Source organism: Ixodes scapularis, unplaced genomic scaffold, assembly GCF_016920785.2.
Source record: "Ixodes scapularis isolate PalLabHiFi unplaced genomic scaffold, ASM1692078v2 PGA_scaffold0__279_contigs__length_252992795, whole genome shotgun sequence".
NCBI lineage: Eukaryota > Metazoa > Arthropoda > Arachnida > Ixodida > Ixodidae > Ixodes > Ixodes scapularis.
The window spans coordinates 25,813,813-25,825,220 of NW_024609835.1; the positions used below are offsets into that span (position 1 = coordinate 25,813,813).

The 11,408-nt window shown below is 47.4% G+C and overlaps 1 protein-coding gene across 1 annotated transcript in view; it reads left to right on the top strand.

The window, feature by feature from the left end:
* The window catches only part of LOC8030823 (facilitated trehalose transporter Tret1), a 72,902-nt gene extending 64,108 nt beyond the window's left edge, over positions 1-8,794 (top strand). Inside the window, 3 exon segments of the mRNA XM_042290579.1 lie at positions 3,234-3,470; positions 6,924-8,009; positions 8,012-8,794. Of these exon segments, the coding sequence (XP_042146513.1) occupies positions 3,234-3,470; positions 6,924-8,009; positions 8,012-8,082 (1,394 nt within the window). The 3' untranslated portion in view covers positions 8,083-8,794.
* Positions 8,795-11,408: the final 2,614 nt, after the last annotated feature.

The following is an 11,408-nucleotide window of genomic DNA, read 5'->3' on the forward strand; positions in this document are numbered from 1 at the left end:
GGGACGCCAAAACAAAAAACAAAAACGTCTGCATAAAAATCAGCCGAGTGCAGCATTGTCAATGGCATGTAGAGATTTATTTTCAGATCTTGCAACGGCCGAAACCTATAAAGCTCATCTGTTCAAACAAATAAATATCTGTTTGCACTAGTCCAAGAAGCGACTGCAGGCGTTCGATTTCAGCTAAACTTGACGAGGTCACCTCTCTCGTGCCATTTTATTTTTGTTTGGCATATTTTACGGAAGAAACACGCGCCTGCCCTTATCCCATATATTTAGCTTGTCGTAAGCCAATGTATAACAAATAATTTATTTCCTAAGGTCAATGTTGTGAAATGATGCTAATCATCGTATTTTAGCGGGACCTACAACTTAAATACTGTCCTGCTCTGTCTAGGCCAGACTAAAGAAACATTTATCGAGCAGATAGTTTCTTTAAAGAACGCAGACTGAGAAAATATCACTTCCTTTTATAGATTGTTTTATCATTATAAGAGAGCTTTCCAGTCTCCGAAGTTCACAAAGAGTTGCTGTCCATTCGAGTTCATTTGTCTTCACGATTCAGCACATTGTTAGTTAGAATGTCGCCCTGTTTCTTCACTATACATTCAGGGATTAGTGCCTTCGTTAGTTTATTTTTCTGGAAACTAGTGTCGTCGGGTGCAGCCGTAGACGAAGGTCATCATCGTGTATCAGTTAAGTTCTTTCGTCATGTTTGTAAATATGTCAGCATTTAGGCTCGAAACCACTCTCAAAGCGGCTCAGCATTACTGTTTGATTGGGTCCCCACGATACAGGGGACAGATTCGTATTACAATATTAAGCGAAGACCACATAAAACAGCAAAACAGCCGCGTGCACGTTGAAAATGAAACCAACCAAATTGAAGCAACCTAATGACGACCAGTGCGTGAACGCCCTCTGTACAATCTTTAGGCAACTACTGAGATGGAAAGCTCCGTATGCCCTGCTTGTACCACGTCAATTCGCCATGTTGTCGTTAGGTGTCACTTGTTCTATAGAAACACCCGTTATTTGATTGGTTTCTCAGCAGAACTCCGGGTGCGTGTTCTGTATTGTGTAAGGACGTGGCCCTGCGCAAAAGTTGCGGGGAAAACTTTTCCCGCTTAGTTTAGCGAAAAACATTTTCCGCTAAATTTTTAGGCGTTTTTCTTCAATTTTTAGCGGACAAATTTCTCTATTTTACGGCGTAGAGAGAGAGAGTCAAAAAAAGGAAAAACAGGGAGGTTAACTGGGTAAAGTGGATAAATAATTTAGTGGGTAAACTTCATCCATAAATTTAGCGAGAAAAACGAACCCGCTAATTTTAGGGGGAAATCGTTTGTGTATTTTCCCGCTAAATTTAGCGCAAATGCACGAATATTGTCTGTGAAGAGCGGAGTGTACAGCAGAATAATTCGTGAGCATATGATTGTACTTCCGGTGATTGGATGCTGTACGGTTCTTGTTCTTTTTCTTCCTTTATCTCTCCCTCTTTCTCTTTCTATTGCTTTGTTATAAAACCACATTTTTGACAGTCTAAAAGGACCATCAATATTCCAAATAAATAAATTAATACAATTCTGGTGAAGTCGAAGACCTATCAAATAGTAGGCTGCAGCTGATCAAATACTGGCACCAACAGTCCTCGCGACGTTGTACACACGATACGTCAAACGCACCAAGGTCGGTCTCACACACACTAAGTCGATGAATCCTGATGAAAGTAGCGCCGTTGCCTGCTAGTTGGACAAACCTATACTAACATGCAAAACCAAAACCTCGAATGGTTATTGGTTGATCAGTCTCTGCTGCCTCGCCATTTCGGGTTTTTCAAATCTTCGAAGTTTCTAAAGGGTCGTCCATAACCAGCCGCACCAAGATCGCTATGTAGCTTCATCGTACTGAAAGTGTTCCTCGCCAAAATAAGCGCCCTTGGCACTGTGTATACAATCAAATTATCAATCATGCTTATTTTATCATATCTCTTACAATAATATTATTCTTTTGCGTATTTAAAGACGACAAAACTATTTTGCAATGCCACCAGCAAGGACGCCGTTTGCAGTGGCGCTGCTGCAAATCGCGCTTGTTTCGGCGGTGTGCGGTTAGAAACATTTCTGCACTATACAATAATTGTCTTTATAATGCAACCCATCAAGCGAATTTATATCGACTCACCAAGAATGGAGAGGTCGAGAGGAAACGGTTCATTCCATGCACAAAAAAATGGAAACTCAACGGGGAGCTTCGCACTTTTTTCTCAGGATTCACTACTTTAAAATAACCGAACGTCCCAAGGTGAACGCTATGCAAGGTAGCACCAAGTCCTCCTCCACCAGCCCCCTCCCCTCGCCCCTGTCACGTACTAGCGCCCGGTCCGCCATTTTCTTCCTAACTCGTCCACCAAGCTACTGTGTTCAAAATCATCCGAGTTGCTCCGGCGGGTCATGCCAAGGGGCAATTCAGATAGAACAACGCTGAATGCGGGTAGGCTTTCCAACTTCAAGGTACCAAACCGTTACTATAGAAAGTGAGATCCAGTCAGAACCGCCAAATTCTTTTTAACCGGAAAAGGAAGGCGAGCACGGACCATTGGGAAAGCGCGTCTGGACGTCGATCCCTTTCGACACTAAGCAAAGCGTTCACCAAGGGACTTTAACATAATCTGGCTGCCGTCAACATTTTTCGGCAGAGTGGTGACGAGAAAGAAGTTCGGTCGGACATCGTAGTAACTAAATCTACGACCGCCGTTTCTGTATGTTTAGTTTCACGTGACAACTTCATTTGAAAAGTAACTACAACTCAAGTTATTGTTAAAGCCGGAGGGGTTAGATTGCGTCTTCTACTGTGCGTTGCGTGACCGAATCTTATTCTCGTTTCTGTTGTTGGGCGTGTACACGTTTCCCATTCCCACGCCACCCTGACGACTTGGAGCTGAGAGGTCGGAGTCCGATCGCTGCACTTTCTTGCTCCGTTCGGTAGCCGAGGCACGGTCAGCACAGGTGTCCAAGTCAAGCGTTCAAAACAAAACCACAACGGTTTCAATTCGAGACGTTCATGATATATGGTCATCGCATTCGCAAACTCGCATGACGGTACACACTTTTTCTAACCAGCCATCGATATGCGGATCGATAAAGCGACCTTGCAATAAAGAGGTTCAGCGTGCTCCAGCAGACTTTGGTCTATGCAGACCGGTAACCAAGAATCTTTCGTTTCTCCCGTAACAGTACCCACTGCCCAGTTCCCCGTATTCCACACGTCGGGGGACACCGCTGGCGCCAGGCGGCGCCTCTATCTGACCGTGGTGGCGGCGTACATGGCGTCGATGTCGTTCGGCATCACGTGCACCTATTCGTCGCCTGCCCTGCCGGACATACGCAAGAACATCCACTTCACCGAGAATGACACAGGATGGTTCGGCTCATTGGTCACCCTAGGTGCAGTCTTCGGGGGTCTCCTTGGAGGTAAACAATCCACCTCTCTTTTTTTTTTTCCTCTCTTTTTTTTCCATACGAAGTGTTTCTGCCTATCAGGGGATGTACACCAGTGTACGCGACTAGGTTCAAGATTCAGTGGCTAGAAAATAGTAAAGAGCCCGTTCGCACAGGACCGTTTGCATGCATTTTCTATACGTTACGGCAACTTCCCTAAATGCTTACGTCAAGAGTCCCCGGGACATCCGTGCCTCGTATAAAGTGTGCCAAGCAACTCAAAGACTAGCTTCGCACTCAACATTCGAAGCACGGATGTCTCGGTGACTTATAAGCTAAAACGTAACGTAGGAAAACGTTTCGGCGTCGCAGTGTGAATGGGCCTTTAGCATACCGTTAAGCCTAGTTCACATGCAGCGGTTTTGGCCCTAGAGCGGCGCGATTTCTGCCGTCGCGGCGCTCTGGCCAGCACCAGCAATTCTGCGGCACGAGCGCCGCGACGGCAGGAATCGCGCCGCTTTAAAGCCAAAATCGCTGCATGTGAAACACGCTTTACTGTACGAAGCGGCTGGTCTACGGAAAGCTCACGCTGCACATTTGAAGCACATCCTTCAGCGCGCGCAAGGAGAGTTACCGTGCCTAATGGCCGTGCCCACGGTAGCCTCGCAAGGCATGTCCAATCCGTTCGACCGCGGTCTTTGGGTACATGTATGTTGCACTTGCTGGCTTTCGAGTCGCAATTCTACGGTATGAGGAATTTGAATTCCAATTCGCGAATGGACCAAAGTCGTCACACCCAGACGGTGCGAACCTCTCCCAGCACCACGATCTTATAGCTGCCAACAAGCCCTATTTCGCTGGGGTACGAGTCTATACGGCCCACCTCAGAGGAAAAGCATTGTTACAGTAGAACACCTAGACATTGTGAGGACAACAAAAAACATGTTTTTAATGATTTATATAAAACTAAAACATTAAATAAAAACAAATAGGTTCACGAAGTGAGGACACCACGACGACGCCGTGATTGTTGTTGATGTCGCTCGTTCCTTTTTTACTTTCTATTTTCTACTTCTATTTCTTGCTATTTCTATTTTTCTATTTCTATTTCCTATTTTTTTTTCGTCGATACATAAGAAGTTTCAAATACCGAGCTGGATCTAAAATGGGCCGTAAAAATCGATGAAGAGAAGTATGATCTAAAATGGGCCGCACTCACACTGTCGCAGCGGCTCTACGACTTGTTTCAACAAAGTTGGTATTTTGTCGCAAAGTCGTTGCGATCGCTTTCTCGTCAACCACTAGTGAGCCTACACACCACGCAGTCCGAAAAGCTTTCAGTCGTTAATAGCCAGCTCTCATCCCCGACAGCTGCGTATTCGAAAATAAATTTAGTCACCTAAAAGCTTTTGGTTTCATGCTTAATTATTAGAAATTTCTAGTTACATATTGTATTCGTAAAACATTTCTGTTTATTAAGAAGTTTTTGTTGTGTTTTATGCAGTCAAACGCGTCGCGTCCGCGTCCGCTGCAACTAACCTTAGGTAGAAGAGCCGGCCGCGCTGACAGAAATTGCGCGGTTGTTGGAGCATGTGAAGCCAAACATTGCGATCGCACTCGCTTCGTTGGCTGTGGCGCCGATTTTTTTCGCAAGTGCGTTAAAATGCGAATTGCATTGTTTCCGCTTCGCAACTTCTAAAAATCAACACGCTCATTTTCTTAACGCACGTCAACACCTCCGTCACCATGTGATGTGCTCTTGTCTTGACTGCTTCGTATTTGTAGCCTAATGAATTAATTTCAGCACACTGATCAACGTCAGCGAGCAGGCGCACGGAAAATCCCGGAGAAACCCTATCCCCGTTTCTTCCGTCATTTCGGAACTACAGCCCCGCCATCGACTGGACGTTGGAGTTGCGAATAGTGTTGATCTTGCGTTCCGATGTATGTGCGAACCAGCGTTTAGAGTAAAAACATTTACAGAGCTTGCGCACGTCTGACACACACGCGACGCGGATGACAGCAAAAATTTATGCAGGAACTTCTGAGAGCGTGCCAGTGTGGTGTAAACTGCTCACCCTATAGGCGCACACTTCAGAGGCTAAATAAATTAAGTGTTCTCAAAATTCTTGATCGAGTGAAAAAGCGGAAAAAGAACGTCGACGTCGCGTTCGCACTACCTCTGTAGCCTGGTGTAGAACCTTTTCAAAGAGGTCGTTCTACCTTACTTCACCCCGGAAGAAAGAAAACCAAACAAAACGGTGCCAAGTCCGAGTCCGCAATTCGTAATGACAGACGTCTAAGAGGAAAGAGACACACTTCGAAAAGACAGTATGATGAAATCTTCTTGCAAAGAAGGGGCCGTGCGGTAGAAGCGGATCGGCCTGCGGATGACACACCAATTCCGAGTGTAACTCCTCGCTTCCCAAAATAGTCGAGCCGTCTTTGCCGAGCGGGCGGACAGGGAAAGGCTGGAGGCGTTGTGCCCGAAAATTGAACGTACACTCTCAAAGGCGGGAGATGTAGTAATTGCAAAAAACGGGCCAGGGCGTTCATTCCACTTAAAGAAAGGGAAGGTGTGTGGTCGCCCGGCTCTGAGATTGTTTCTGCCTCTGTACTTTCTCCTTCGACTGAACTCCAATTAAAGACGCTGTCACGGGCCTCGAGAGAGGCGAAACGAAATTTGTCCGTTCGAGTCCCTTGTGTTGCCGCCTGGAAGAGGGCGTGGAAGATACTTTGAAGGGCGACAGCGTAAGCAGAGAAAGGACTCGTAGTGCCAATCTTCGTCTCGTGATGTAACCGTAAGATTGCGCGGGCCTTAATTATTGCGACGCTTCACCAGAATGCGTTACTTTCTGTATTTTTATTCAACTATACTTTATAACAGCCCGAATAAATTTAAAAGACGTCCACAATCAACAGACATAAGAATGACACGGGGCAACCAACGTTGATAAATGAGGAAAAGCGTATGATCTACAAAAAGTATAGAAATAAAATTTGTTTTATTCAGTCAAAACAACTGGATACTTTATGAGCAATATTTGTTAGAATTATAGCTCGTCTAGCGCCCCGGTGTAGAGGCCCAAAAAGCCAAAAAGCTAATGCAAAAGCTTATGCGTCAACTCAGGATTAAAGACTTCATCGTTAAACGAAAAAAAGCTTCTTTTTTTTAATAAAAGAAAATAAAGAAGGATTGTTACGGAAAAAAGTATTTTACATATCTATCTGTATTTATACATTAAAGTTCCTCTTCCACAAGCTGGGAATCTCTATAGCCATCGCATGGGATGCGTCATAAACAGCGCCTGCAAAATACAAATCGCATGTTTGTCAGTATGGCGCAGTTTTGTCTTGACGCACCCTTCGACCGTTGTCGGAAAACTTGCGTACTAAACAAATCATACAATTTCTTATCAACACCGATATGGCAGACCGTATAGCTACGTAAAACAACATTCTTTTTTTTATTATTGACATTTGCAGGACAGCTTCTCAACTGGCTGGGGCGCAGGGGTACGCTGCTGTTCTCGACGGTCTGGTTCACGGCAGGCTATCTCTTCATCATATTCGGACCAACTACCATCCTGCTCTTTGTGGGCCGATTCCTGACCGGTGTCGGCATGGGCATGGTGGCCTTGGCCGTGCCCGTCTTCATCTCAGAGATCTGCCCCGCCAACGTGCGCGGTTTGCTCAATACGGGAGGCAACATGGTCCTCACCGTTGGAATCCTCATCACCTTCGTCTTGGGCAAATGGCTCGACTACAAGTGGCTGGCCATCTGCAGCCTCGCACCGAGCATCGCCATGGCTGCCACGCTGCCCTGGTCCAAAGAATCGCCGCGCTGGCTGTTGCAGAAAGGGCGCCGCAAGGCGGCCACGGAGGCCCTACAGTTCTACCTGGGCACAGGGATCGAGAAAGAGCTGGAGACTCTGGAGGCAAGCATCAGCAACAACGTCGAAGCCTTCTCATTGTGCGACCTCACGCTGCCGCACGTCTACAAGCCCTTCCTCTGCACCCTGCTTCCCATGTTCATGCAACAGTTTTCGGCGGTTTGCATCATCCTCTTCTTCGCGAACGACATATTCGCGGCCGCCGGGACGTCCATCTCCCCCGAAGACTGCACCATCATTATCGGCGCCATACAGGTGGCCGTCCTGTTCGTGGCCACTCTTTTGACAGACCGTCTGGGAAGAAAGGTCCTGCTGCTGTTTTCGTCCGCCGTCGCAAGCTTGAGCCTCACCCTCCTCGGACTGTGCTTTCATTTCAAGAAGGTTCAAGGTGATTCGTTCCTCGAATCCTATGGCTGGCTGCCACTGGCCGCACTCAGCGTGTACTTCGTGGGTTACTCCTCTGGACTGGGTCCCCTCCCATGGGTGCTACTGGGAGAGATGTTGCCCCTGAGGGTCAAAGGCTTTGCCACGGGCATCTGCACAGCCTTCTGCTTCGGTTGTGGCTTTCTGGTCGTCAAGGAGTACCATGATATGCAGCAGCTTATGGGCACGGACGGCACGTACTGGATGTTCGCCGTCGTTGTCGCCGCCTGCTTCTTTGTCGTCCTGTTTTTCGTGCCTGAAACAAAAGGCAGAAGTTTAGAAGATATCGAACGAATCTTTGGCAATACAACTTCCTCGGTTTCGTCTGAAGACACTGACAGAAGGAACGGAGTCGCCATGGACCTGTTACGGGCGTAGCACAAATTCCCGTTTCTGTGAAGCACTGAAGAGTGTTCTGTTGACGTGTCATAATAGCGGGTATTGTTCTCAAGCTACGAAACGACGCTTGGTAAATAGCGACTCGTTTTGAACGGACTGCGCCTCGCACGGCGAAGAGCACATCTCAACGAAAACACCATACCGTTGTTCGAAAATTGCAATTTCCCTACTGAGACATCTCCGACTGCACCTTTACTAGAGCAACGAATGGTTCAGAATTTCGATGTCCACAAACCGGCAGTCTTCGGCTCACGATTCGACGACATTATTTTCATTGCGAGGTCTGTCGATTTTGAGTGCGAAACACTTTTTTTATTGTTTGTGTTCTTACGTACTGAGTTGATTGGTGTGTGTATGTGTGCGTGCGTGCGTGCGTGCGTGCGTGAAGGAAGAAAGTATTTCCAAGACGCCCTACTGTTCCAGTAAAGGCCCAGGAATCAAAGAAATGAAGATCCGCCTGAAAGCTGGTCTGTGATAAATGCGAAAGCATCCTGCGCGGCCTACTTACATATGGCAAGGACGAATAACTAGTTATTACATGTACAAGCGCCACCACCGCCCCCTACCCCCTTTTTTTTATATTGTTTCATACCTACTGAAAAAGTAAAGCTTTCGCTGTTTTGAATAAGACTTTTATACATATATGTCAGCTTTTTTGTACACTTTTTTAATCGAAGCTGGTGTCATTAATCGTCTGGAGACTGTGAATAAGTTTAGTGTCAGATGGTTTATAGCATATGACGCGACATTTTTTCGCCTATTTAGCTACAAGATATGGTATATTTAGGGTGGCTCAAGTCACCAGGCTCGATCTAAAATGAACCGCAAAAATCGACGCCTGTTGTAGCAATCTAAACTTTTCGTCAAAGGTGTATTTCACAGGTCGGTTTTTTCTTGTAAAATTATAAAGCGTAGTTCTCTTTCTGTAAAAAATAAGGCCAAGAAACTTGCCTGGGTCAACGGCGGGCGGCGACGCAGACGACCAAGTCGAGGTGCGGTGTGTGTTTGACGCTCTTATTGATAGATGGCGCTACCTTCTTATTTCAGTGGAGGAATGTGGAGGAATCGTGTCACCCGCCTCGGCACAAAGTTTGGAGCCTTTTGCATGAGTGATGAGCCTCAAGCTGAAAAAGATTGGGTGCGTAAAGTGCGAACGCAGATAAAGGCTGTCGAAAGGGAGCGCTGGATATTGGGAATGCAACAGTATACCAGCATGCATTTGTATGCATCTTTCAAGACCGAGATCGCTCCAATAACGTTCTGCAGAAACACGCTGGGAAGTCGCCTACTCATCGAGGCCCGCGGTGGTGCCCTGCGCACCAGACAGTACCGTCGAAAGTTTGACAGTAACATGACGGACATAAGATGCAGCGCCTGTGGAGAAGACGAAGAGACCACCGAGCGTTTGCTGCTCACGTGCCAGAAGCTCCTGCCAGCGCCCATCGGGGATTCCCGCAACGAGCAGGCACTCGGCTTCACGAATGAACATGACCACGTGGCCTGTTCCAGGCAAAGACTGGAGGCGTGGTGGAAAGTGCGACGGTGATTTGCGCACCGAGGAGTCAGCGCGTACCGATCGGACCACCGTGATCGTGTAGCTGTGACCCTCCGCCCACCAGGGGTCATCGACGACAGATGGTGGGCCCTGACGACCTCCCCCCTCCTTTCCCCCCTTTTTTTTTTTCTTTTCTTTCCTTTTTTTCGTTTTTTAACTTTTTTGGTGTGTCGAACTTCGACTCTCGTTTCAAAGAGATTGCGCCGCAGAATACAATACAATACAATACAATACAGTCAGAGCTCTGGTTTCGGTTTCTTTTTAAAGAAATATCGAAAGTGCCCGCGTCGACCGTGGTTTATTGACACGAGCATAATTTTTTTTTTTTTTTTGTAATCTACCTTTGGCTTGAAAATAAATACAGACAGAGATAGCAAACCTTCAAGTAACAAAAATAAAAGAAAACACGGTTGCATAATGACAACGCTGACGGCGCTCTTGCTGCCGGCTGATTTCGGCTGCGTGTCGTCTGCTTTCTTTCGCTGGTCGGTTGCATCCTTGGACGCCACTTCCGAGACCTTTTTTGTCGCGGTTGGTTGGAAAACAGCCACAATGCGTCACTTTGGACGATATTTAGACCGTACTTTTGAGACACGGGAGGTTGCCAAAGCAAACTCCAGATAAACAGAAATTAATGGCTCTGAAAAGAGCCTGTCAGCAGAAGCCCGCTGTTTTCACGGTTGTCAAAGCCGCTGGTCATATGTGAAAAATGGATAGATATGTGCTCTTCAGTTCTCGTCGTCTTCAGCCCACATGTCCACCTCGAACTTGGAGGCACTTGTGCAGTCTTCGCTCATAATCCCTGAAGGCAGCCTCCCGCATGTTGTTCGTGATCGCATCGAAGGCGGATAGAATGCGCTCTTTTAGTTCCGTCATCGTGCGCACGCGAACTGCGTAGACCTGGGCTTTCACGAAACCCCAAACAAAAACATCACAAATTGTCAGGTCAGGGGACCGTGGGGGCCAGGGCATTGTCGGTGACCCTCGACCCATCCAGTTGCCGGGAAAGGTTCTGTCAAGCCAGTCTCTCACTGTGGTGGCATAATGCGGGGGTGCTCCGTCTTGCTGGAAGATACACACCTCCCTTTGCATGTGCGAAGCTTCCAGCTCCGGCAAGACGTCCTGTTCGAGTACGCGAAGGTATGCGTCGCCAGTGACCATGCCCTCAAAAAAGAATGGACAGACAACGCCTTCCCTCCAAAGTCCACACCATACTACTACCTTTGGTGACTAGACAGCCTCTTCAATGATCCAGTGGGGGTTTGTCTCGGACCAGCAGCGGGTGTTCTGCTTGTTCACGTGCCCATCCAGATGAAAAATAGCTTCGTCCGTGAAAAGTAGAAACGGAAGGTGGTTCCTGTTTGTGGAGATGCGTCCAAGTTCGTACACGCAGAACTGCTTTCGCCGATCATAGTCATCTGGCTGCAGCTCGAACAAGACCTGTGGCTTGAACGGACACATTTGTTGGTGGATCACCCTACAGACAAAACTTTTAGTGACACCAAGTTGTCTTGCGACTTGCCGCACGGAAAGGCGTGGGTTCAATGCAAATGCCGCAAGCACGGCGTGACGTTTGTTCTGCTGTGGCGACCTCTCTTCGAGTACTCGCAGCCTGGCCTGCACAGTGTTCTCCGTGTTGAATCGGTGTACCCAATTCATGACAGTCCGACGGGTGGGTGGACGCCTACGAAAAGTGGCTCG